The sequence below is a fragment of the Lissotriton helveticus genome, chromosome 11 (genome assembly GCF_964261635.1).
Source record: "Lissotriton helveticus chromosome 11, aLisHel1.1, whole genome shotgun sequence".
In the NCBI taxonomy this organism is placed as follows: domain Eukaryota; kingdom Metazoa; phylum Chordata; class Amphibia; order Caudata; family Salamandridae; genus Lissotriton; species Lissotriton helveticus.
In genome coordinates this window covers 553,820,653-553,846,285 of record NC_136072.1, presented here as the reverse complement: position 1 = coordinate 553,846,285, position 25,633 = coordinate 553,820,653, and the positions used below count along the sequence as shown (strand labels likewise).

At 45.1% G+C, this 25,633-nt stretch overlaps 1 protein-coding gene across 4 annotated transcripts in view; it reads left to right on the top strand.

Annotated features, from left to right (window-relative positions):
• Positions 1-25,633, top strand: part of NSD3 (nuclear receptor binding SET domain protein 3) — a 1,711,795-nt gene that overhangs the window by 784,085 nt on the left and 902,077 nt on the right. For all 4 annotated transcript variants that reach the window (XM_078666314.1, XM_078666313.1, XM_078666315.1 and 1 more), the window contains exon 9: positions 7,357-7,479. In XM_078666314.1, the coding sequence (XP_078522440.1) occupies positions 7,357-7,479 (123 nt within the window). The remainder of the gene's footprint in view (positions 1-7,356; positions 7,480-25,633) is intronic.

Genomic DNA, 25,633 nt, shown 5'->3' with positions numbered 1-25,633 from the left:
AAGAACATCCTTCCGTTCCTAAGCAGTCACATGTGTGAACACGTCTGGGCTCCGTTCAGAACTCTGTCCAAACACAACTATCCGTTGAAAGCTTCAGAATTCAATGTGTGTGTGTATTATGAAGGAACAAAACACTGCAGGAAGCTGGCCCTCTTCCTGTCTGCCCCATGCGAAAATAACAAACAGCCTGCAGTGATTATCAAACCTTTGATCCCGATTGTTACAGTGTAAGGAAGTAGTAAGGTGGGCAGCAGGGCACATGCCTCGAGAACACCACAACTGAATGCAAGACATTTATTGTCGATGCCACTCAAGATGGCTGGCGCTATAGAGTAGCTGCATTTCTGCATCGCTTTGTATCCCAGACGATGAAGCAAAGCTCGTTAGCAGACAGTCAGCATGCTGCACAGTAGGTTGTGATCGTCTGAAAGATGTGGCCGTTGTGTTTGAGTGTCAGGTGTGATGACTGCAGGGATGCTCCTAAAACGTAAGTCGCTGGGCTGAAGCAGCTAGGGGAGCATAGAAGGCTGAGTGGGTATGATGGAGTCACCTTATATTATTGTTGCGTCTGGTTGAAGGGTATAATTTGGCCGTGCACTCTATGGGGCACATTTTTTCAATAACAGTTTTACATTTTACTGTGCTTTAATGTCTCAGCAACACAACTGAGAACACTCCACAACAGAACCCACTATTATTTAGAACTGCATCAACTGCTGTTTCAACTGTAGTGATTGTGGGTGGAGTGAGAGCAAGGGGAAAAAAGTGCCCATAGTTGCACCCATGCAGGTACTACCGGACTGGGGTGGTGGTGGGGGAAGGGACAGGGACGGCTTTCCTGTTGACAAAAAGCCACAATCCAGTCAAACTTCAATTATTCGACAAATTATTATTATTAATTAGATTTTTCCTTACTTGCCGCTACAACCGCAGGTCTTTGCCATCCTTAAAACAAGTCGGCCTGCAGCGCCCTGGAAGAGACGCGGGAGGGCAGGAGCGTGACGCTGTGAGCGTGCACGGTGGTCCCTGCGGCTCGCGCGTTCACAGACCGGTGTCTGCTCGTGCACCGGTCTGTATCACTTGCAACGCAGGCGAGCCCTAATAATTATCACAGCATGCCGAGAGGCGCCCCACGCTGCTGGAGCACTCAACTGCGCATTAATTATAGTTGAGTGCTCCAGCAGCCTGGGGCGCCTGTTGAAATGCTGTGATAAGTGGGGTCTCATGCTGTGATAATTGTTACCTGCGGCGCCTGACGTGCTGCGCATTAATTAACGCGCACAAGCTGTTCCACTGTGAAGCGCGTTCACAGACCTGAATCGGCTCGTGCCCAGACCTGAATCGGCTCGTGCCCAGGGCTGTCTCCCTTGGGAGGAAACACGGCGACTATAAGTCTCGTTGGCGGCAGCGCTTCGCGCTGCAACGCTTGCGAGACCTAAAAATGATGTTCCCACTCCAGGCGTTGCAATAAACACAGTGATAATGAAGATACAAAATAAATATACAGCACCTAATTAGTCTGTATTAAATATCAAAAAGACCTGCAAGGATATAAAGAAGAAAGAGATTTTAAAATACATGACCATAAGGTCCATATTTTATTTAATAAGCTCTGATAATTCTGTGGTTGTGGTGCTAAAGTATATTTTTCGAACCATGCCGACTGGCGTGCATGAATGTGTGAAAATAAGACTCACAAGACAGTACATACATAAAACATATAACGTAAAGTCACTGGCATTGTCGTGCTTAGGATAATTTCATATTTCAAATGCGATCATCATTTGGCCCCACTAGTCCTTCGAGGGGGGACACCTGTAGTCAAACCGAGAAATCCACAAGATTAAAGATCAAGAAAGCAGTATATAGCTGCTGCGAAAGATGCATGTGGCCTGAGCAGGGCAGAACGCCCCTACTTGCTCCGTCAAGGTTACACCCTCTCCGTAGACCTGTCTGCACTGGCTCGAGGCTCCGATATTACTGGTGCCGCAAGCGGAGAAGCTATCTAAACACGTGTGCGTTATGCTCGCTTCCCAATATGGAAGAAAAGACTAGACCATGAGCTGCAATTCTTGGTCTTGTTTCCGGGTCAGAATAAAATGCTAAATCAGTTCAGCGCACAAAAGGATATTAAGAGTTTGTTACAAGGTACAATGTCAGATACAGGAAAACTAATTACATTAGGAAAATTGAATCATTCTTTCAAAACAATAAAAACAAATTGGGGTAAAGAAACTCTATTTACATATGTGGCGGACACAGGATCACACCATTGTGTCCTCACTTGGCTGTCCATATGTGTGTGCTATATGATGATATGTTGAAAAAAAGGCAAATTCATCTACATTAATATGAAACGGAAAAACTTGCCAAAGTGGTCCATAAAAAAGTTATGAAACTTTATTAACACAGGAAACGAGGTGGACAAAAAATACACCAAAGTGTCTTCGTTTCTCTTTATTTGTGTATGCTAAGAGCTGACAATCTACGGTTGATGTAATACTAGAATGGTTTTCATACAACTTTGGTGTAATAAACTGTTAGTACACAGTCGGGGTTCTTAGTGGGGCTGGCTGGACTGTACCCTCATTGCTGGGATCAAATGTTAAGAAAAAAAGAGAAACGTAGACCCTCTATCTCTTGTATTGTTGAACCAAGGTGGTTTCAGAAGACATACATAATACAGTAAGTGCTTAAGGTATAAAACTCATTATATTCAAAAGGCACCACATTTGAGTATGTTGTCAGGGTATCTGGACGGGTGTCCACGTCTGTGGTGTAGGATAAACCCAACTCTTTAAAGTCGCTGCTATGCAGTATGCTACCCTAACCTGGAAATGGTGAGAAATTAATAATACTAAGGGCTACTTGGTGGATACTTGATTCATATACTTGGGTAAACTGACCCCGAAGTATATTTTCATTCAGTGCGTTTTCATGTGATCTAAGTCTATAGACCCATCTCTGCTCTTTTTCGTGAAGACCAGACACGTTGTTAATCACTTCGAACACACTCCATCGCAAATCCTTCAGAGTGTGTTTCTGTTCCAAAAAATGAGAGGTCATTTTAGTTGTTATGCGTTGGCATCCCAAGTTGCTCCGATGCTCGCATATATGTGTTCTTATTCTCCTTAATGTTATTCCCACGTAATAGAGATTGCATGGGCATGTGATCATGTATATGACGTTCTTTGACTCTCAGTAAACTTCGGTTGTTCCCAAGTGGTGCCATCATTAAATGTGATCTTTTTACTGGTTCGTGTAATGTGGCACACGCTGAAGTTGCCACAAGGATGATGGCCACTGATGGGTGCCAAAAAACCTTGGTTTGGTGTCTTGTCACGGGGTTGGCGTTGCCGTTTGTGGACCAACATGTCCTTTAAGTTACGGTTCCTTTTGTGTGAGAACATTAGTTTGGGTAGAGTTACTGCACATCCACTCAGAATTCGCCAGTGTTTGTTTATTATTTTAGTGACAGTGTTTGAGGCGCTGTTGTATGTCGTAATGCATATTGGACGGGTCGTGTCTGGCTATTTCATAGTATGATTCAGAAGAGCTTGTCTGTCTTTGTTTCTGGCTCTTTTCATAGCTCTTGATACTATTCTGTCAGGATAGTTACGTGCTTTTAACTTGGAGCTGAGGTCAGTTGCTTGTAGCAAAGTCTTTCACCTCAGAGCAGTTCCTCCGTAAACGTAGGAACTGCCCGAATGGCAGATTCTCCCTCAGATGTCTCAGTGATGGCTGTCAAAGTTTAAAAGGCAATTCTTTGCTCTGGCCTTGAAATGGGTCGTTGTCTTTAGACCTGCTCCATTGGCAGAGACATTCAGGTCCAAGAAAATCATTGTGGTTCTGGAAATTATATGAGTAAATCTTAAATATTGATTCTGTTAGTTGAGCCATCTGATGAATCACTCTGCTGTGTTCTCGTTTCTATTCCAGATGACGAAAACTTTATCTATATACCTCTTCCAGAGCCCTATGTTGTTCCTACAGGGGTTGTTCAGTGACAGGAAGTTTTGTTGCTCAAGGTGGTGGACGTACTTTACTTACCTTACTTTAAGGGTCAAGGGTTGGAAAGAGTTGTTTATTTATTGTTGTTTCATGTTAACCATGTTTAGTTGACATATATATTTTTAAATATCGCAGATACCCCTAACGAAGGTCGCACTAGACCGAAATGCATTGGGTGAATTATATTGTGATGGCTTGGAGGAATCGAGTTTCTTCATATGCCTGCGAATAGGCCTGGATGGGCAATTCTTGAGCAATAAATATACATAAAATTATGGAATCTCGTACCTTTGACGTGACAGACAAGCAATGATAAGCGTTTGGAAATAAAAAGGATTGAACATTTGAATTACTACTGATTACGTGTATTAATTGGAATGCAAGTGGTTTATAAGGCTGTGCAACTAGTTTATGGCTCGCAAACCACGTGCCACAACTTCCTGATGATTTCACTAATACATTTGGGATGAAGCACATTACGAGTGAGCACGCCAAATATCCAAGAGTAATAAACATGGACTCTATAAGTAGAATGAGTGTGCTTCAGTTTATCTACATGGACGTACAGACCCTCCACACTTGGAGCAAAAGCGCGGCCCATACTGGTTCCATGCTTTTGTAAGAAAGAGTTGGTCCTCAAATGCGAAAAGGTTCTCCGTCGGAGCCAGATGGCAACATTCCATCACCAGGCTACATGGTGTCTGGTATTTCCATTCTGTGGTAAAGAGAACCGCCTCCAAAATCTCCAAGGTTTCTGAATGTGGGAGGCTAGTATACCCCTTTTCCATTCTTCCTAACAGAGGAGACCTTTCTTGATTATCTGTACAGGGCCGTGGAGGACCGGTCCCCACTTTGCCTACCTCTACTTTTCAACTTTTTTTTTTTATATGAGTCAAGGTCATAGTCATCTCCCTGAACCACCCAACATCGGAGGGCATTCGTCTTCCAAGTCGCCTGGTCACTCCTGAATGTCATAGACTCTGTCCCCTCTGGTTTCAGGTATTCCTCTTCAAGAATCCATGTTTAGATTCCCACGGACACTTTCTCCTCTTCAGCAGCTGCACTTTCCTGAAGTCTCCCTTTGGGTTCAACAGCCGTTTCAGACACCACTTTACATGTATGCACCCACCTTTCCTGGTATAGGTAACATGGGTCTAGGGTATCAACTGGTGTGGTGGCTCTCCAACCTCTATCTTCCAAGGAGTTTCTTCATGGTCTGCTGGGAAAGGTCCTTAATCTTTAAAAATCCAACTGTGACTTGCACATAGAGTTGTACAGAGGACGTGGTTGTGTTTGCACACTGCAAACGCTCTCCTTGGGGTTCCTTGGAGTCCCAGCACTTCTACGTCCTGTGACACTGTCTCGACTTGAGTCATGGTTCTTCTACCACTTTCTTAGTATATGGTTTGGTTCCTCCCCCCCCTGGAGCCACTATGTATGTCGTGCGATTTACTGTGTTTCTTTGCTAAAGTATTGTGTGCATTGAGTTTATCACTGTGTAGGAGATATTGGAACCTACTAGAGAGTATTATATAATAAATACATATTTTGTATACATTCTTGATGTGGTTCTTTCTCACTTAATCTATACTATAAGATTGCCTTCTGGTAAAACAAGCTGCTTTACACTCCTTCAAAACTAAGTATAAAGCTGCTCTCCTCAGCTACCACTTAGACAGCTTTCTGAGGTGTCTAAGACCTCTTAAATCACCATAATGGTTGTCTGGACTGGTGCACGGTGCCCACTTACATTAGTGGACATCATATACCTGGCCAGCTACCGACGTGTACAGACAAATGCATGTAGCCGTTTGAATTGGAAAGGCAGAGGAGCTGCTGTTGTCTATTCACAAATGTATGCCATAGGACGTAATTTCAAGGAGTGTCACAAAATAAATTATCCTCTGAAATAGAGTTGTAATCCTCAAGAAAAGACCAGACTTGCAATATTGGCTCTTTGGAAAACTTTTTTATTTTTAAGACTACATCTATAACAACAAGCAATGTCAAAGTCAATAGAGTTCTCCTTTGGGAGGGTATTTCTTTGGTAATGGCTTTTGGTAATGCTGCCCAGCGTTGGCTAGATGCTGTGCACAATGTCCAAAAGAAGAAAGAAATAAATAAAAGACAATGGCGCGGCCGGAGCCACTGCTTTTTTTGTCGTAAGTATATACTTTGTTATTTATCGATTTGAGATGTTTTGTTAAATAAAATTGAAAAGTATTAGTGCGAAAGTGCTTTTCTGCTGCCTTATCCCCTCCTCCCTCCAAAAGTGTAAAATATATTAGGAAAACAGCAGGTGGGGGCAACAGAGTAGCGTGCGTGGTACAGAAATGTGGAGTGGATAGGAGGATGGGAAAAGCAGTACATGCAGGAGATCAGCACATGAGTTGGGGGGGAATACACGAAAGAGAAAACACACATTGCGTGAAAGGGAAGAGAGTCTGAAGGGAGGAGCGCACAAGAGCCCTTGCAAAACAGAGCTCAGGAGAAGCACACGAGAGCTGGAAAAAAGATGCATTGTCATGAATTACTTAAAAAATAAAGTTCCCTAAAAGTGAGAAGTAGAAGGATGAAAGCCAGCCAATCAGATGGTAAAGAGGTTATGCTCCAGGGGAGGGACACAACAAGATGGACAAGCAAGTAGAATGAAAATAATTGGATAAGCAAACTGTTGATGACGATGCCAACCAATGGTAAGCAATAGGCAGGCTGTAAACCCCTGTAGGTTCTTGGTAAGACCATGATATGCCTTTTGCACCTAGACAACTTGACTGTCTGGTGGACTCGACCTAAAATACACTGCTTTGGACTGTTTTAAAAAAACAAAAAAGCAAACTCATTGTTACTCTCATCAGTAATATAGAGTAAGGGTGGCATGGCGTAATGTGTTGTGTATGGACAAATAGAGCCTCGGTGTAAATAGTTTGTATAGGTGATGGTCAACTATCACTGCTTCAGCTTCCACCATGGGGACCCGCAGGTGCACAGTCCCCACACTGTAATCTACCTTGAAGTAGTTTGAATCATGGAAGTCTGTAGAAAGCATCCAGATCTGCAAACACCATATCCGTGTTGAGCCCTTTACGCCTGCCTAGTAAATGTGTGACGTACACCTTTCAACACTGTCATGAACTGGGTTTGAGTGCAATTTTCCATCAAACAGTGCCACAGTTATTCTTATATTTATTTTTGTTACTGCACACGTTTGTAATACAGCTCAGTACAACAGTATAATGGAGAAGGATGACGAGCTGATCTGTCGCTTGATGTAAAATGTAGTCTCTTAATTTTGCATTCTTATTACATCCTTCCCTCCGAACTGATTTATTGTTTACATTACAGGTTGCACAGAGGAGAGTGATGTAGATAGCCACCCCACAACTTCGGACGCTGAAGACAGTACCTCTGGACCAGCAGGTGTGCATATCACCAGTGGCCCTCCAAACACCGCCAGCTGTGCATCTGGTGAGAACCCCAACAACCACAACCCTCCTAACACCTCTAGTTCATGACGCAAAGGACATTCACTCTTTCCTTTCCCTCTTCCTGTCTGAGAAGGTACAGAAGAGGTTGCTAACAAGATCAGTAAAAGTGTCATCAAATGAATTGCAGCACCTACATCAAGGTGATGTCTTGCATGTGTTTTAGATGCCTGGAGCAAGGCATGGTAGTGGGGAAAAAACAGGGTTGTGGCATAACATTGCAGGATTTATTGGAGGAGAATTTGGAGCAAAAATCCCATGCGCTTGGATCTGCAGAGAATAGGGTAGTGGCAGAGAAATGAGATTCAGAAAAAAACTCAGTCTTGTTAAATTGCAGTTCTGGATAGAAATCAAAAGGTACTCCTGGGTGGTGCTGCTGTAGCGATGACTGCAGTCCAAGATACTGGTGAACTTATTTTAATGGAGCATGCAGAGCTGAGGGAAAACCAATAACAAGTACTAAATAAACAGATACCATATATATATATATATATATATATGCATAGTCCGGACTGGGTAGACTTAAACCAGAGTATATAACATGCCATAATAGGAGATGTGTATATCTATCTATCTATCTAAGTTTGTGTCTGTGTTGTATAGGGGGCTCGGTAGCTCCCCCAACAATAACGTTTTACAGAAACCCTGACAAAACAATTCTTGCAAAGCCAAAAGGCTGGAAACTTATACCATACTTATGGGCTTTGCCAATACAAGTTCGTCTTGGTGTACATTTGTTCGGTAGTTTTGGAGATATTAGTGTTTAAATAAGTCCCAGAGAAGGCGTGATAGGATTATCACTTTTGTGGATCTCTGTCAATTTAACTGGCAAGTCCTGACCCGTGCATCTTGTCAATCACATTTTAAAACATTTGCGCAGAGTGTAATTGACTGCAGTGGGCCTTATTTACTTTTTCTGCTATCCTGAAACTAAAATATCGACTCCACCCCATGAATTTTGCACTGTGAAAAACATTTTCACTGTCTGGTGGTGGTGTGGGTGGGTTCCATCCCAAACTTGACCGACCTCGGCCAGTAGTTGCTCTAACACGTGGGAAAATAAAGTAACTAGGTCTAGTCAGAGCCTTGCTCACCAATTGCTATTTAAGATGCTAAGTTTGATGATCATTTTGTGCCTGACTCTCTAGTTTCAGGCAGTGTATATATAAAAAAAAAGCTCTGCCAAGCTCCGGGTGTCTGACTTTGCTTGGATGTCAGTAAGTAAGGGGCAGGCTCAAAGGCGTAGTGCATCTGGGGGGGAAATAAATACATCATTTAAAAAACGATGACATAGACTGGAAAAGACAGTTAAAATTAGAGTAATGGTTCTGGCGAAAACACATAAAAACACAAATTCTCCAGTTATGGCTACGAAGGCATAGCCATTTCGCAAGTGTCTGCCGTGCAAGAAAAAAACAAATTTCCAATGCCACAATTACACCAAAATTATAAACCGGAGAACATCATGGTGGATGCCGTGAGTTATGGGGTATGTTTTGTGCATTTATAAAAATTACAGTAAATATCGATAGCTAAACAGAGCATACAGTTTCTTTAAATCCTTATCCACATCATTCAGTAGAAGGAAATTAACCTTGCACAAATCACTATCTGCCATGTATGAAGAGTGCTAGCAGATACATTAAACAGTGACTCGCAGCACCGGAGGAGACGGCACTGATTGAGGATTCTTCTATTGTATTGTATTGTATTGTATGGCATATTTGTATAGCGCAAAACTGTCACCCAAAGGGTATCCTGGCGCTTGACTTGATCAGCCATACGTAACTTTATGCTGCCTTAATCTTTACACCATCCTGGGAAAAAGGTGTGTTTTTAATCCTTTTTTAAAGGAGGAGAGATCCTCCTTACTTCTCAAGGGCAAGGGTAGAGCATTCCACAACGTTGCTGCAGCAAACCTAAAGGAACGTCCGCCCATCCGCATCCTCATAATTTTAGGAATTACCACCAGGCAGGCGGAAGAGGAGCGAAGGGGTCTAGTGGGGATATACCAGGAAAACATCGTCTGCAGCGAAGATGGTCCCTGGCCATGAAGGGCCCTAAAAACAAGACATAGTGCTTTAAAATCAATGCGCCGGGCGATCGGCAGCCAGTGGAGATCCATGAGCGCCAAGGAAGATGAATCAAGACGCCGTCTGGAGAGGGCCAACTTAGCAGCCATATTCTGCACTCGCTGCAATTTACCCACTAGGGTAGCTGGCGCGCCCAGAAGTAGCGCGTTGCAGTAATCAAGCCTGCATAAGATACTACGCACGACCCGGGAGGAAAGAGAATCTTCCGCAATGTTCGAAGCAGCAGCATACACGTTGCCACGGTTTTATTGACAAACGCGTCTAGCTGTAGATTGGGTTCGAACAGCACCCCCAAGTTCCGAGTGGACACTGCCACTGCCCCCGTGCCCTGGAAAGAGGAAGGCCAAAAATCCGGTGGCAGAGGCCGAGGAATACGATCCGAAGAGCAGTGCAGTACCTCGGTTTTTGAGCTGTTAAATTGCAGCGAATTCAGACCCAGCCATACTGCAGTAGCTGACATACAGCGATGGTAAGTCTTCTGTGACACTGCATCCCTACCCTCAAAGGAGAAGATAAGTTGCGTGTCGTCAGCATAATTGATGACCGCAATGCCAAAGGACTTGATTAAACTGACCAGGGTACGAGGTAAAGATTGAATAGGATAGGGCTAATGGCCGACCCTTGAGGCACGCCCTGCCCCACCTTCCTGATGTCCGAGCGGTAGGGCGGCAAGGCTACCACCTGGTGTCTATTACCAAGGTAAGAGACCAACCAGTCAAGGGCCAGGCCAGATACCCCAACCTCCTCTAGTCTCCTGATCAGAATGGCATGGCTGACCGTATCGAACGCGGCCGACATGTCGAGCAGCACTAAAAAGGCTGCTCGACCAAGGTCAACACGCAAACGAAGGTCTTCCAAGGCGGTCACCAATGCAGACTCAGTGCCGTGGGCTGGCCTGAAACCAAACTGACCGTGTTTAAGCAGATGTTAGTCTCTATCAAGCTGGACAGATGTTTAGTCGCCAATGTCTCCAAGATCTTGATTGGGAGAGGCAGCAATGAAATCGGCCTATAGTTTGCTGAGCAAGTAGGGTCCAGTGTGTCCTTTTTCAGAAGTGGCGATACCACGGCCAACTTCCAACAGTCCGGAACCCGAGCAGTGCTGAACGACTGACAACAGATGGCATGAAGAGGGGGGAAAAGCTCCTCATGAAACAGTTTCCAGTATTTATATGGCAATGGGTCAAGAGGAGAACCCGATGAAATCCCGTCCGCCACCGAACAAAAATCCTCAAAGGATGGGAGGGGAAGCTGTTCAACCCAGCTTGCCTAGCATCCGGCTCCAAGATCTCAGGAGTGGTCCCCTGTGCAGAGTTAGGCATAGCTTGAAAAGCTGAAGTGACCGGAGTCCCGAGATTGCTCAGAATGAGAGTGATATTATCCTCAAAGGCCTTTGCCAAAGAATCGCAGAGCAGTTGGGAAGCCGGGATGTCCTTGGAGGCACATGCGGGGCGAGATAAATCCCTGACTATCTTAAACAGGGCCTGAGATTTATTTGCCGCTGTCCGTAATATTTCCTCAAGGAAACTGGCTTTAGCACACTTAATCTGGGTTTTGTAGGCCAGTAATGCCTGTTTGAAGAGAACCTTATCAGATTCAAGATATTGTCTCCTCCAGACACGCTCCGCACGTCTACACTGGAGCTTCAACTGAAGAAGCTCCTTAGAGAACCAAGGCATAGCTGGTTTAGCCCTCTCTCTAATTTTCCGTAGTGGGACCAATTCATCCAATGAATTGGAGATTTTCTGACTGAGGATCAGATAGCTCTCCTCCACGCTGTCTCCTAGAGAGAAGCCTTCCGCTAACAGTGTAGGCAGGCTCGACTGTTTCAGAAGCCTTGACCATTGCCTACTCCACTTTGAGGTGGCTCCTGTCCTGCCACTCTTCAGAGAATCAGGTGGTAATAACAGAGAAAAATGGACAAGGGCATGGTCTGTCCAACATTGGGGGGTGATGTTCCGTACTGACACCCGACTGACATCTGCCAGGATCAAGTCCAAAACATGACCCTTTGAGTGAGTCGGAGTGAGTACCAATTGCTACAGATGGATGTTGCAACAGGACTGAACCAGCTCTTTATAGGCTAAATCCGTGGATCCATCCGGCCACAGATTAAAATCTCCCCGGACCAGGATCCTGGTGTGAGAGTTGGAGAGCTCGTAAATCAGATCAACCAACTCAGGTATGGCAGACAAGGCATTAGCCAGGGGTCTGTAACACAGCAACCCGGAATACAGAACACCTCCTTGTCCTTTTAAAGAGAAACCCATTAGTTCACACCCCGGGACTTCTCTTATCTCTAACTGGGAGATATCCAGACTTTCTCTGTAAATAAGACCCAAGCCCCCACCTCTATTCCCTACCCGAGGCTTATGTCTGATTTTGTAACCCGGGGGGCATGCAAGACCCAGTTTTACTGAGCTGTCTGCTGTAGTCCATGTCTCTGTCATGCAGAGCATGTCTAGCTCGTGTGACTCTATAAGTAGTGCAATTTCGTCGTGGTGTTTGCTAAGCGATCTAACGTTAAGCAACCCACAGGACAAGGTCTCTTGACGAATAGCGGTGGTATGAGACTGACAGCTCGGTGTTGGATAGGGGTCCATACTTATGAGCTTGTCTCTCCAATAGGTAATATGGATAGGAAGCTGAGAGGCAACATTCCCTGCGCGAACGGGCGCAAACGGGCTTACCTCTGGCGCGCCTACACTGCGCGCTTGGGAGGTAACCATCCTTTATACCGTAGATCGCGGAAGTCCTGTGAGGGCAAGCCGCTGGCCCCTCCACCAAGATGGCGCCTAAACTGTGTCGCCTCCTGTAACCCCCCACTCAATATGGCGGCGAAAAAGACGGCGCTGTGCAGACCCAGCCCACCCTGAATGTCCCTCTGTCCCGCAAGTGCGGGTGAACAACAATTAGAGTGCGGGTAAGTGCTATCGGGGATGCCCAGTATTTCTAATGAGGCAGAGTACCAGAAAGCGTCTGCATCTGATATTCGCTCAGCGCAGCGCTATAGAGCGAGTGCCACGGCAATTTAACTATATAAGTTTTTAAAAGCAAACAAGGTCTAAATCAGAAAGATAAAATAAATTCAAAACAGCGCGAATGCGCAGATCAGCAAATCTAACCACGATTTGCTGTGATTTCACACTTAAATGACGGAATGAAACTGTTATCTTTTCTTGTGATATACTACTTATGTGGTTGCTGTCGGCGTTCACCCCCGTTATGAAAAGGAACTGATTTCACCTACAAAATCTACCCTCTAATGAGAGAGAGAGAGAGAATGCTAGATCTCATAAAGGTAGATAGTGGAAGAGTGTTTTTGTGTTTCCTTTTCCATGCATTCTTGCATGCTGCGTTGTATTTATTAAAGAAATATTGTATGGCACCAGACTTAACTGTTAGATTATTGTGCTTCATTTAACTGAAATCCATCCCATCTTCAGCATGTGGTGTTTCTTCCTGGTCAGCAGGTAAAAGATCACAGTGGTTCAGGACTATTGTCTCAGCACCACGTAATTCGGTATAGAGATTTGAATATTTCATTCTTGCGATATTCTGTGTATAATAGTAAAGTTCGGGTACTTACTTGAATGTCTTAAATGAATCACTGTTGATGTTGGATTTTATTCGTATTGATGTGCCAGAGTTGAAGTTATGCCATCTGGCAATAAGTTTATCAGTTTTCAGTTATTGTACTGTGCGAACAATTCTATTTTCTGTAAGTTTCTGTAGTTTGCCGGAAAGTATATGATTGTGTTGATTCTCCTGGCTTAGGAAAGAGCTATGTGGAGTTTTAGGCCCTGTACTCCCAGAAATATTCCCCTGGTCCCCGAGTCTTTACTGATCTGAGATTTCTACCTAGGACGTGATGCCTGGTAATTTATGTATGCATCCTGGCCACTTCCAGAACGTTTTGTGCTTGATGCAGAGTACTTTTACATTTGACATTAGCTTCCACCTGCAGTAATTGGTTGGCTTTGAACAAAGATTTGATGGTATCTTGTGTCTTCCAACTGAAGGATTGCTTCGATGCTTTGCTACTTATCCATTGTAGTTTATAGTTGATTTTCTTGGATAGATGTGCAGATAGATCACACTGCGACAGGGCAGTTGGTCAGTAACTGATGATCCTTACAAGTGCTTGTCGCATTGTTTAAAGAAGTGGTAGAACCCTGCAGCAGTGGTCAATGAAAAATAGTACCTTTAAGCGGTGGCTTGTAAGCTTCGAAAATGGTGAGGTATATATGCCTGCCTCATTGGGAGCAAGCGAAGCAAGTAGGGAAGCCTGGCCGCTTCTGGAGGAATCAGTGGCATTCTCTCTCAAATAATTTTTTCCCCGAAATCAGGCCACATAAAACATCTAGAAGTGTAATTTCCAGATACATTAGCTTAAAATTAATACGTTCTGAAGGAGCACAAATGAAATAATCCAATACTTTAACGGTGTGCTAGGCATGCCTTACCATCTTCCGTAGTGTTGTTGTGGTGATTCACCAACCCCAAGAAAACTTTAGAATAATAGTTGCAGAACAATATATTTTGCTGCACAATTTCCCTAAACATTTGCTAAAGAGCTGTAAGTAGATCTAGGCTGTTTAAAATCTGGTTGTACAGTTTCACGTTGTGTACTACCTTTTAAAATATATATAGCATCTTTCTTCACTTCTCCACCCCGCCTCTTTATCTTTTCCACCCAGACCTTTCATGTAGTTCTCAGTATGTTATGAATGACAATCTGCTTGCTTGGCAGGTTAACAAATTAAAAGCTGTATACATCTTATAACCTCTGTAAATAATTTTTATTTTTATTTTGCGCAGTTAATTAAAATTGCTCCAATATTCATACCAACACCCCATCTTCTAATAGACAAAAACGAACCTAATGTTACAAGCTAAAAATCCATTCCACGGGCCTTACAAAATAACATTTGGTGGTAAAAACAGCTTCCTTTACAAACATTACTGAGAAGCCCTGTGTAGAATAGAACAGTCTATTAGCACCAAGCAGATTTAGAAAGTAGTCATCAGTGCAAAGGTGTTTTCTAACAGGAACAAGGCACCTATTAGATTAAAATGCATATAACACCCTAAAAACGCACTAAAAGGAAAGATTACAATAATTCATAGAAATCCTGTTAAACGCTAATGGTATAAAATCAACAGTTAATAAATATTTTTTTTAAATAGCATATCACGGTTTCATAGAAATGCATTAGCGAGTCATTCCTAAAATAACATTGAAAACGAGGTTACGGAGATTCCTGATCGCTGTCTTAAACACTGACATATTAACATCTCACACTTTCGCCCTGAAGGGAAAGCAAAGTAGGACCGTTATAGCTTATTTAGTTAACCAGTTAAAATCCCAGAACAAGATCTAAACAGTTGAAGTCTCTCAGAAAGACAATGAAGTGGATAACTAGGCTACTGGAGAATTCCATGTTCAACCATACGGGGGATAGTGACTGTTGGGAGAGTTTGGAATAGTCTAGTTCACTTCTGGCTTCCCTCAAGAACTTCAGAAATCGTGCAACCAACTAGGTTGATTCTCAGACAACCTTCAACTGCTTTGTTACAAGTGTGGATGTTGAGGGTTCTAAACATTGGTTGCAAACAGAATTTCCTCCAAACACATAGCTTTTAGCAGATACAAACTACATGGATTATTGACCCCATTGGGTAGCCACACAGGCCGCACGAGCATGACGAAACCCCCTTCAGTTTTCCAAAGCAGAAACCTTTTAATGGAATCAAACCAAATCTTAACCACATCAACTGATGTTTCTGAGATTTTGATAGCGGCTTAATTAAGTAACTGAGGAGTTGCAGGGGTTCCTATAGCTTAAATGCCTTACTACCCCAGACATACCTGGCAGAGCCTAACAAATCCATTAGACTCTGACGAAAGGACTACTGCTCAGTTAGATAGAGCTCAGAAGATCAGATCGTTTAGGCTAACCTTACATGCTCTGGCCTCAGGCAGCAGAAGTAATATAATACAATGTGTTATCAACGTAGATTATTAAATGAAAAACTAATGTCATGAAATAACAGCAACAGCTAAAAAAGGAACAAAGGGCAGCTCTAAGACACCGAAATCCAGAATGAATTACTCAAATATTGGATTTAAATATACTTTAGTTATGCAATAAGTGGGAGCCAAACATTAGCTTAGCTGTTGCGGTAAATACCCTCACTGTGCTACTAAAAACAAGATTCATTTTAAGTAAATAAACCCAGTTCACATGCAAAACAAATTGTCATATTCGCGAAAACATTATTTTTGTCCCATTTTATTTTAGTGAATACAGGTTTAGTTGCCAAAACTACCTTTGTATTGTCATCAAATACGTGTTCTGCTGACACACTGATAATCTGTAACTGGACAGATTCTGTCTTTCAATCTTATTTATTATCCAATGTGGCAAACCACCTCTGCCATTATGCCATGGATGGTTAGAAATTTGTCATGAAAAACCAAGATAGAAGAGCCATTAGTAAGATAATATTATGTTAGTTATGCCAAGGATGCCCACAATGTCATTTATGTGCCACTATTGCTAGGCCTAGCCGCAATTAAGTCAAGATTGGTCACAAAATGTGAAGAATGTGCACAACCCTCGAAGACCACCGCTGCTGCAATGTGTGCCAAAATGATGGTGAATTGCTACCAGTTAGTCGAGGTTGAGAGCCAGGATGTTGACGAGGCCTCCATTATGTCAGAAATGGCCACAATATATCCAGGATTGACACTATTGTGATAGCTACAGCCTGTTATGTTGCCGCTGGCGCATTGGCTCCAGGGCCCAGAGTTGTGATTTGATCATTGTTTTTACTACCTGCCGAATTCCTCATTCTCCTTTCTTGCATGAGGGCTAATGGCATCATTACTACGGACTCTGCAAGAATGCCCGCAATATGCTGCTGGTTGTAAGTTTTGTGCTTTTTAAAGGGTGCTGTTCCCATTTTACTGAGCACTGTATAGTCCTAATGGTGTTTGATATTAACTCTTGACTGCCTTGCATCATTACACTTGAAGCATTTCAGACCAACGCACCCTTAAAAGCTAAGACGGTCAAATCCTGTGTGAGATTGTTGAACCTGGTTTACAGATATCTGGGGAACAGCCATGTTTAATACAAAGTTATCATGAAACTATCCTGAGCCTATTCTTTAACATTTTTAAGCTAAAATGTTGTTTCAGAAGCACAGACATTTAAAAAAAAAAAAAAAAGTATTCAATTTTTGTCTGTTAGCACAGTGCAATCATTTCAAGCACAAACATATAGCTGAGCATTGTATCTTAACATCAGAGACATTTTCTATTATTACAATGTCACAAGTGTATAGCTTTACAACATTTGAGAGCAAACCTATTCCAGTTATTCCGGGGTCCTCAGTCTTCTTCTGAATCCGTGCTACTGTCATCGTGGTCTGATGGTGGTTCACAAATGTTTCCCCTGTATTTGTTCCATGCCCCCCAAATTTTTGTCCACTTCCCTGGTAAACCCCTACTACTGAACACCGCCCTTTCCGCTACCATGGCTGCGTCCATGTCATTACTCCATGCTGATAGAGTAGGTCTTTCTGCTCTTCCCCACCTCTGCGCTATATTCCTCTTGGCCACCATCATACCCATTGTCACCCAACCTTGCCCTGTACGTGTAAGGTAATTTGGTTCCCATATGTTTAACAAGCAACGTCTGGGCTCAGGTAACAGCGATACCCCCTCTGACTGCGACATAGTCCTTAGTCCTTGCGTCCAGTAGTTGGCTATTTGGGGACAATCCCATATGGTGTGGTAAAAGGTCTCTTCCTCCCCACGTCCTTTCAGGCAGTAGGGATGTTCTGCTCACCCTATTTTATGTAGGGTGTGCCTTGTTTAGTAGGAGCGGTGTAGGATGCGTAATTGTACCAATCTGAGGCGCGAGGGAATGCCCACCTCTTTTGGGGACGCTAGTGCTTCCTGCCACTCTGAGTCATCACTTTCACCAATATCATGAGTAAATTTTTCCCGTAGGGTTCCCATCGTGTCAGGCAGGTTATTCACCAGGTTACGGTAGGTTAGGGAGGTCGCCTTCTTTGGCATGTAGTCTGTTAATAATCTGTCCTCTAGAGGGGACGCCTCTGGGACGTCTGAGCCAGGCGGAAGTGCTGTCACTAGGGCATGTCGAACCTGTGTGTACCGAAACATTTCAGAAGGGCCTAATCATATTGCTGCCGTAGCGTAGTAAAGGCGTTCACTTCCCCTTTTTGCCACATGTCTCCGATCGCGGATATCCCGATCTCATCCCAGCGATCGAAGCCTTTGCTGTGTCTGAGTTTCCCCAGCCGCTTCATGTCCCACAGTGGAGTAAGCTGTGTTAGTACCCCCTGCCATCCAAGCTTTGTCTGAGCCATGTGCCACAGTCCAAGCGTATATCGCAGTGGTCCAAACTTTGTCAGCGACAATTTTTTTTCGTAGAGGGGAGCTAGCATATCTGCCACACCTAACTGTGCTCTGTCTGCCTTCAGTGCTGGAAGGTGGACCCATTGATTAATTACTTTTAACTGTGCTGCCCAATAATACAGTTGTATATCCGGAAGGGCTATCCCTCCGTTGTACCAACCTCGCACTAGCTTGGCTTGTGCTATACGTGCCGGCTTATTGCCCCATAGCAGATTGGACACTTGTGCCGCAATGGCTTTGAAGTATGAGGACTGCACTGGGTAAGGTGCGTTTTCCAGAATGTACAAAAAACGAGGCAAAGCCATCATTTTAAAAAGCGCTGCTTTTCCCAGCAGGGTTAGCGGCAGCGTTTCCCAATGTCGTATGTCTCGCTTGAGACGCTCTAGCGGCGGCTGTAGATTCATATTATGAAAATCGTTTGCATCAGCGGTGACGTGGATCCCTAAGTACTTAAACGTACTTTCCGCCGTCCTCAGTAGGCAAGCGTCCGGAAGACGAGGAGGCGGGCCATGTAGCACGTACATGGTAGACTTAGACCAATTGATGGTGTATCCGGATGCCCTTCCATAAGCTGTGCAAACATCTAAAAGGCTAATTATAGAACGCCTAGAGGAAGTCAAGTACAGCAGGATGTCGGCGTAAAGGGAGATTTTATCCTCCCAGGCATTAGTCCATTTGAGGCCGTGTATCGTTGGTTCCCAACGTATCCAGGCCGCCAGGGGTTCCAGCACGAGCGCAAATAGTAACGGTAACAATGGGCAGCCTTGTCGTGTGCCTCTTGCCAGGGGGAAGTCTTCTGAAATGTGGCCATTAACGGTAACATGTGCAATTGGTTTAGTGTAGAGTAATTGGATCCATGCACAGAACTTCGGACCGAACCCTAAATGGCGCAGCACTGCGAATAGAAAGGGCCAGTAAACCATGTCGAATGCCATATGTGCATCCAGTGAAAGTATCAATGCCGGTTCTAGCACGTATTCTGCACGGGCAAGCACCCCGTGTAATCTCCTTAGATTAAGTGCTGTGTTCCTACCGGGCATTAAAGCCCGATTGGTCCTGGTGAATGAGCTTAGACAGGTGCGGCGTGAGCCTTATCGCCAGCAGTTTAGCGAGGATTTTGACCTCGGCGTTTGAGAGAAATAGGTTGGTATGAGGTGCATTGATCTGCAGGCTTTCCAGGTTTTAAAATAGCTATTATGGTGGCCGTGCGTTGGTCTGGTGGAAGTTCTCCTGCTTCTAAACTTTCGGCGAACATACGGAGCAGGTGCGGTGTGAGGGAGCTAGCCATTTTTTTATAAAACTCAATTGGTATGCCATTTGGCCCTGCCGCCTTGCCCGATTGCAATGCCCTAATGGCTGCGTGCACCTCATCCTCCGTGAGGTCATGTTCCATTTCTTGCGCCTCCTCCGGGGTCAATTTGGGCATTGCGAGGTCCCTTACATAAGTCATCGCCTCCTCTTCTGATATTGTCGAGTCTGAGTATACTGTCTGGAAGTGTTGTGCCAGCATGTGTACTATTGTGTGTGGTTCGTCTGTAGATTGCCCTTTCCCCGTGCTAAGCTGTGCTATCCATCTGTCCCTCTTATCTCGTTTGTCCAGCCATGCCAATAGCTTCCCTGCCTTGTCACCAATGTTATATATTTTATGTCGCGTGTTCGCTAGCTGTTGTCTGGTCAGTTCCGTTAAGGTGTTCCTTGTGTTGTCTCTGCATGAGGTGAAAGCTGTGGGCCGTGTCGGGGTTGGATCTTTTAGTGTGTCGGGCTTCTGCAGTGATTAATTCTGACTCCACGGTTTGTAATTCTCGCTGCCCCTCCCGCTTATGAGTTACTATGGAGGATATTGCTTGTCCCCTGAGGACTGTCTTGTATGCCTCCCATAAAGTGACATAGGAGGTCACAGACCCTACATTCTTCTGAAAATAGTGTTTTGTTACCTTCTGTAGTTCCCTCCTAATCTTGTGATTTTGAAGATAGCCAGGGTGGATCGGATAAGTCCGGCGCCTTTTCTGTTGATGGTGTGTATAGCTGAGTAGCAATGGGGAGTGGTCAGAGATGCCCCGTGGCCTGATTTCTATATTGCTGATATTTGTGAGACTACCCAATGAGCCCAGAAAGTAATCTATTCTGGTAAGGCTGTTATGGACACTAGAATAATATGTGAATTGTCATTCCGTGGGGTGGCATTTCCTCCAAACATCTATCAGTCCCATTGCATCTAAAAAACTTCCCAGGCGGGACACCCCGCTGTGCCTGCCCGCAGAGGGAATCTGTCTATCGAGTCATCCACAACTGAGTTAAAGTCCCCACCAATGAGTAGTTCCCCTGCCGGCAGCCCAACAGGAACGCACTTAGTTCCGGGAAGGCCACTGTATGTAACGCCGGGGGTATGTAGACTGAAACAATATTTAGGTGCCTCCCCTCCCATTACGTATGGATGGCGGCGAATCTCCCTGCCTCATCAGATTTAACTTCTTTTATTATTAGTGGAAACTGTTTTTTTATTAACATTCCCACCCCCCTGGAGTTTGAGTGAGCCACCATTTTGTAGCCCCATCTGTCCATTGCTTTGCTAGACATACCTGTAAGATGCGTCTCTTGCAGTAATACCACTGCTGGGCCCATCCTTTTTATGAATTGTAGAACCAGGCTTTATTTCATTTAATCGCCCAGTCCGCGCACATTCCATGTGAGCACGGAGAGGGATGGTATCATGGTGTCGGGGTCCCTTGCGAGTTAGTCTGCGGTTCGTCTCCCATTGTGACATTGAGAAGATCTAGTGATGTCAGTGATTTGTCTCATGCTTGAGCCTATTTGGATTTCTGTGTGTGTGAAGACTGTGCAACTTGGTCCCCGCCCCCCAACCCCTCTCCCTGCCTCCCTGCCTTGCGGACCCGAAATTGCCCGCCGTCCCAACTTAGCAGAGTGCTTAAGACCCCAACCCTTAAACTTTACTTGCAGGTTTGTACGGGGGTGTGAAGTCCAAGTAGGACCTATCCGTCCCCAAGTCCCAGAGTCCTAAACTGACAATAGTTCTGTTGCCATCAACAGAGTGAGGTGACCCAGAACTGTAATCTGAGTATACACCCCTTATGGAAATCAAAAAAATGTACTTTCCGTATTTGTCACTCTCCTGAGTCTTTGTCCTGTTGCAGCGCCTCGGTCATCTCTTGTTCCACGTCCTCCGGTGCGCCATATCGATCCGGTCGGCGTCCTGCGCTCGTCCGGACCCTTCCGCCGGAGGCCATCCTTCGAGCCAGTCATGTGCCTCCTCTGGCGTATCAAAAAAACAGGTTTTGCCATCTGGCACTATACGAAGCCTAGCTAGAAAGAGCATAGAGTATCGTATTTCACGGGGTCGCAGCGTCTTTTTAACCTCCAGGAAACTTCTGCGGCAGTCTGCAACCGTCGCTGTGTAATCCGGAAAAAAGGAGATCACTGAGTTTTGCACACAGATAGGCGGTGCTACCCAGGCCGTCTGAAGTATAGTGTGTCTATCCCGAAAGTTGAATATTCGGGCCAGCACCGGACGCGGGGGGGGCTCTAGGTCTGGGCCTACCTCCTGGTACTCTGTGAGCTCTTTCCACAGAGAAAAAGTTTGATAGTCCTTTGGGTTGCAGTCGGCCCTTTATGAGTTCTTCTATATAGAGATCCATAGCGGGCCCCCTTTCACTTTCCGGCAGGCCCGTGGTTCTGACGTTGTTTCAGCGAGAGCGTCCCTCCTGCTCGTCCAGCTTAGCCGCCATTCTTTTATTATCTGTCTCCAGTTGCGCCACCTTCTTTTTTAGCAGAGTAGCATCTTTAGTAAGCGTAGTCGTCACTTGTTCCACTTCAGATACTCTTGCTGACATTTTCTGGAAATCTGCTCTCAGGAATGTGTCATCTGTGGAGATCGTACCGACCGTAGTCTGCACTTGATGTAGGGCAGCCATTACATCTTCTAGCGTGACCTTGGGGCTATTATCTACCTCCGGATCTTTACCTCCCTCAACTTTGCATTCCGGCAGCGGGGGAAGTCTTTAGTATATGTGAATTTGTCCAATTTGCTTTGCTGGGCCACGTGGGCCCCTCTGCCGCTCATTGTGCCCCTGGTCCCTTCTTCCCGTCTTCGCCGGGTCCTCTTAGGATCGATGCGGGGAGGGGGCCACAGTCGGCTTCGCTCTGCAGTATCGCTCTTACTATGTGAGCGGGGTCACTGTTTTCCAGCGAGTTATTCTTGGCCACCCGCGCGGGGTCATTGTATGGTTCGGCGGTAGTGTTTCACCGGTTTCCCATGTAGCTCAATGTGTGCTCCTGTCTCGTATGGTCCTCCCAGTGGAAGGTTTGCCCACTTATGTCCCCTGGCAAAGGCGGTCTCCGTATCCGCCGGTACCTGCTATCCCCTGCAAGGAGGCTGCGTACCGCCTCTGGCCGTCGCTGAGCTGGTAGGACCAGGTTGATGCCCGTGGGCCTGTCCCGCCGGTGCAGTGCTTACACTACTGGTCTGGTTGTGCCGGCTTTACTCCTGTTTTCAGGTCCTCCCCGCTGTGCTCCCGTGTGGTCCGCTTCTGTTGCCTCCCCCACCCGGACCCGAGGCACAGCCCCGGCCGAGCTGCCTTGCCGCCGGGGAGGGGCGGGGGAAATTCGGGCCACCACTCAGTTATGTTCCCCGGCAAGGGTGGTCTCCGTATCTGCCGGCACCCGGTCTCCCTCGCAATGGGCGGCGCACTGTCTCTAGCTTCGCCGAACCAGTGAGACCGGGCGTGTGAGCATGGCTCCGATGCCTGTCCCGTCGGTATAGTGCTTGCCCTGTTGCTCTGCTCCGGTTCTCAGTCCTCCCAGCTGGGCCTCCTCGTGGTCCGCTTCTGCCGCCCTCCTTCACCCAGACCCAAGGCCCAGTCCCGGCCGAGCCGCCGCGCCGCCGGGGGGAGGGGCGTCCTCCGCCGCTGCACAGCTACCGCGGCCATCGCCGCCAACACTTCCACAGGCACCGTCCAGCCGCTCGGTTGCCTTCTATGTCCGCCCTCCCCTCTCCTCACTGCTCATCAGGCCTCGCCGCCGACGGGACACCAAAATCTAGTCCCCGGCTGTGTGTATGCCACACTGACCTCGGGGAGACTTCTATCTGGTGTCAATCTGCTCCGCTCAATCTCCGGAGTACGATTCTGGGCTCTGGATATAATTTTGGGTACGGATTAATGCCGGATTCGCTGGGGAGGTAGTCTCGCCCCTGGAGCTTCACTAGGCTGCGGCCATCGCGTTCGGCTGCTAGCCACTCCCCCAAGCACAGACATTTTTTATAACAAAAACTATCTTCATCAAGAAAAAATGCATCGGATTTGGCTCCCACTGCAAATTTCTTAATTTTGTGGATACCATTAAGTGATTGCAACAGTCTGATTTTTACCCCACCACTGCCCAATGACATTCTATTTGTTGAATATAGGGAGAAGTCTTTTTAAATAGACTTGCATAATGACTGCTGGGAGTGGTCCTGAAATGCTGAATATAGATTTCTTAATTGAATTACCCTTTCAGGCTTAGAGTGCAGCATAAATTATGCAAAGCGTGCTCTATATTGGAGCTGCTCTTCACCTAAACGTAGGTTAACATAACACTACCTGGGTGCTCTGCGCTTTGAGGTTCAAAATGTATGTGTTAGTGTCGCATCTAAAGGATTTGGAATTAAGAGAAGAAGGTTTGGTTTCCAGTACAGAGCACAATCAGAACTGAAACACCTCTCAGCGCCTCAATTTTTTACAAATCATTAAAAAGAGCTGCAGAAAAATACATTAATTTGATCACCGTTTGGTCCGTGATAAAGCCTCATATTGACCCATGTTACTTGGGTTTCCTCAATTTGAGCTATGCCTCTCACTTAGCCCTCAATGGATCTGCATTTTTACTAAGCAGTGATTACCATGGATCCTTATACTGTATGGCCCTCATTACGAGTGGTCTCTTAATTCCGAGGAGACAGTTGTAGACTCCGCAATTGTCGAGTAACAATAATTGGGTCCGGCACAGCTTGCTAAAGCGTGTTGCGCACATCGCAGGAATAATGACATGGTCAGGTGAATTTCAAGTTACGGCTTACGACGGGTGACAGACTAATCAACCCCGCCTTCCATCTTTTATTGTTTGCGGTACGCTGCACATGGGAGTAACCAACTAGTGCACGCACGTAAGGGATTTGCCATTTTGGATCATGTCCTAAGGCAGTGGCCTAGATCTTTCTAATACGTATCTCACATACTCTGTTTTCTTTCTTTTTGCACGTCGCTTTTATGTGTGGCGGGACAGATAGTTGGCTCAGTTGTTGGCCCCAGACCACTGCCCCTCTCGACAGTCATAGTCTTGCAACTAGAGCATCCACTTCTTGATGCGGGTTGGCGGTTTAGAGGAACAAGGGAAACCCACTGATTTTTATTTATTTATTTTATGCGTTTTTATATAGCTCGGACTTTACCCAATGGTGTCAGAGCGCTTCACAATAGGAACAGTAATGATACATGAGGAGAAAATTACAAGTGAACAAATCACAAAACCAAACGTTAAGTTACATGAGGCAAAAGTGACAATTGTGAGCAAACAAAATACAAGAGGTAGCAAACGGTACATTACAGGAGGAAAAAGTGACGTGTGCAAGTTACAAAAGCGTACAAAGTACAAGTAGAGGTATATTACTGCAATAAATGGCAGACACTCAAACACAAGAACAAACGTTACGTAGGCAATGGTGGCACTTGTGCAAGTATCTAAGGCAAACAAAATGTAATAGTATCAAACAGTGTGTTACAAGAGAAAAGTGATGTGTGCATGTTACAAAAGAGTACCAAACACAGGTAGAAGGATAATACTCTAATAAATGGCAGACACTCAAACCACAAGAACTCACTGGGAAGGCAATTCCATAGTCATGGAGAATAGAATTATCTATTATCGAAGGTCTTCCTTCAGATAATAGAGAGGTTGTGAATTAAATTTTGGGAAGTGTCTTTGAAGGAGGAGAACTTTGAGGTCCGTTTTGAAGGCCTTGGAGGAGGTGGTGGTCCGGAGCTGAGGCAGAAGTGAGTTCCAGATTCTCACCGCGTTGCCTGAAAAGGATTTGGGCCATCGATCTTTCCTTCTTGAAAGTGGGAGGTTCAAGCAGGACATTGGACATGGGGTAACCTATATTTAAAGGTCCCTCAAAGTCAAATGTTCACTAATGTACTGGGGAACCAAATAATCCCGGACAATCTGTACAACTATCAGTTAGAAAGATACATTTATTAATAAATATTATTGAAAAAACATCTTTTTAGAGTGGGAAGAGCCAAAAAGGGGCTGACAACAACTCTCATACAGTGACTCTGGCACTAAAATGTGACAAAAATTTAAAAATGTTAGGTCACAGTATATACAAAACGAGATACCACTGCTCCTATAACAAATTATACATGACAACCGGAGTCAGTCTATGAAAATTTGATCCATATATCATTAGAGGATCATCTTCAGGACATTCACAATCCTGCCAGAGATGTATTTTCTTTGTTTAAAGCTGTTTTTATTGATCCTAATTCTGAAAGTCAACATTAGTTTGGGTATTCATCTATACATAAGATCATCTGC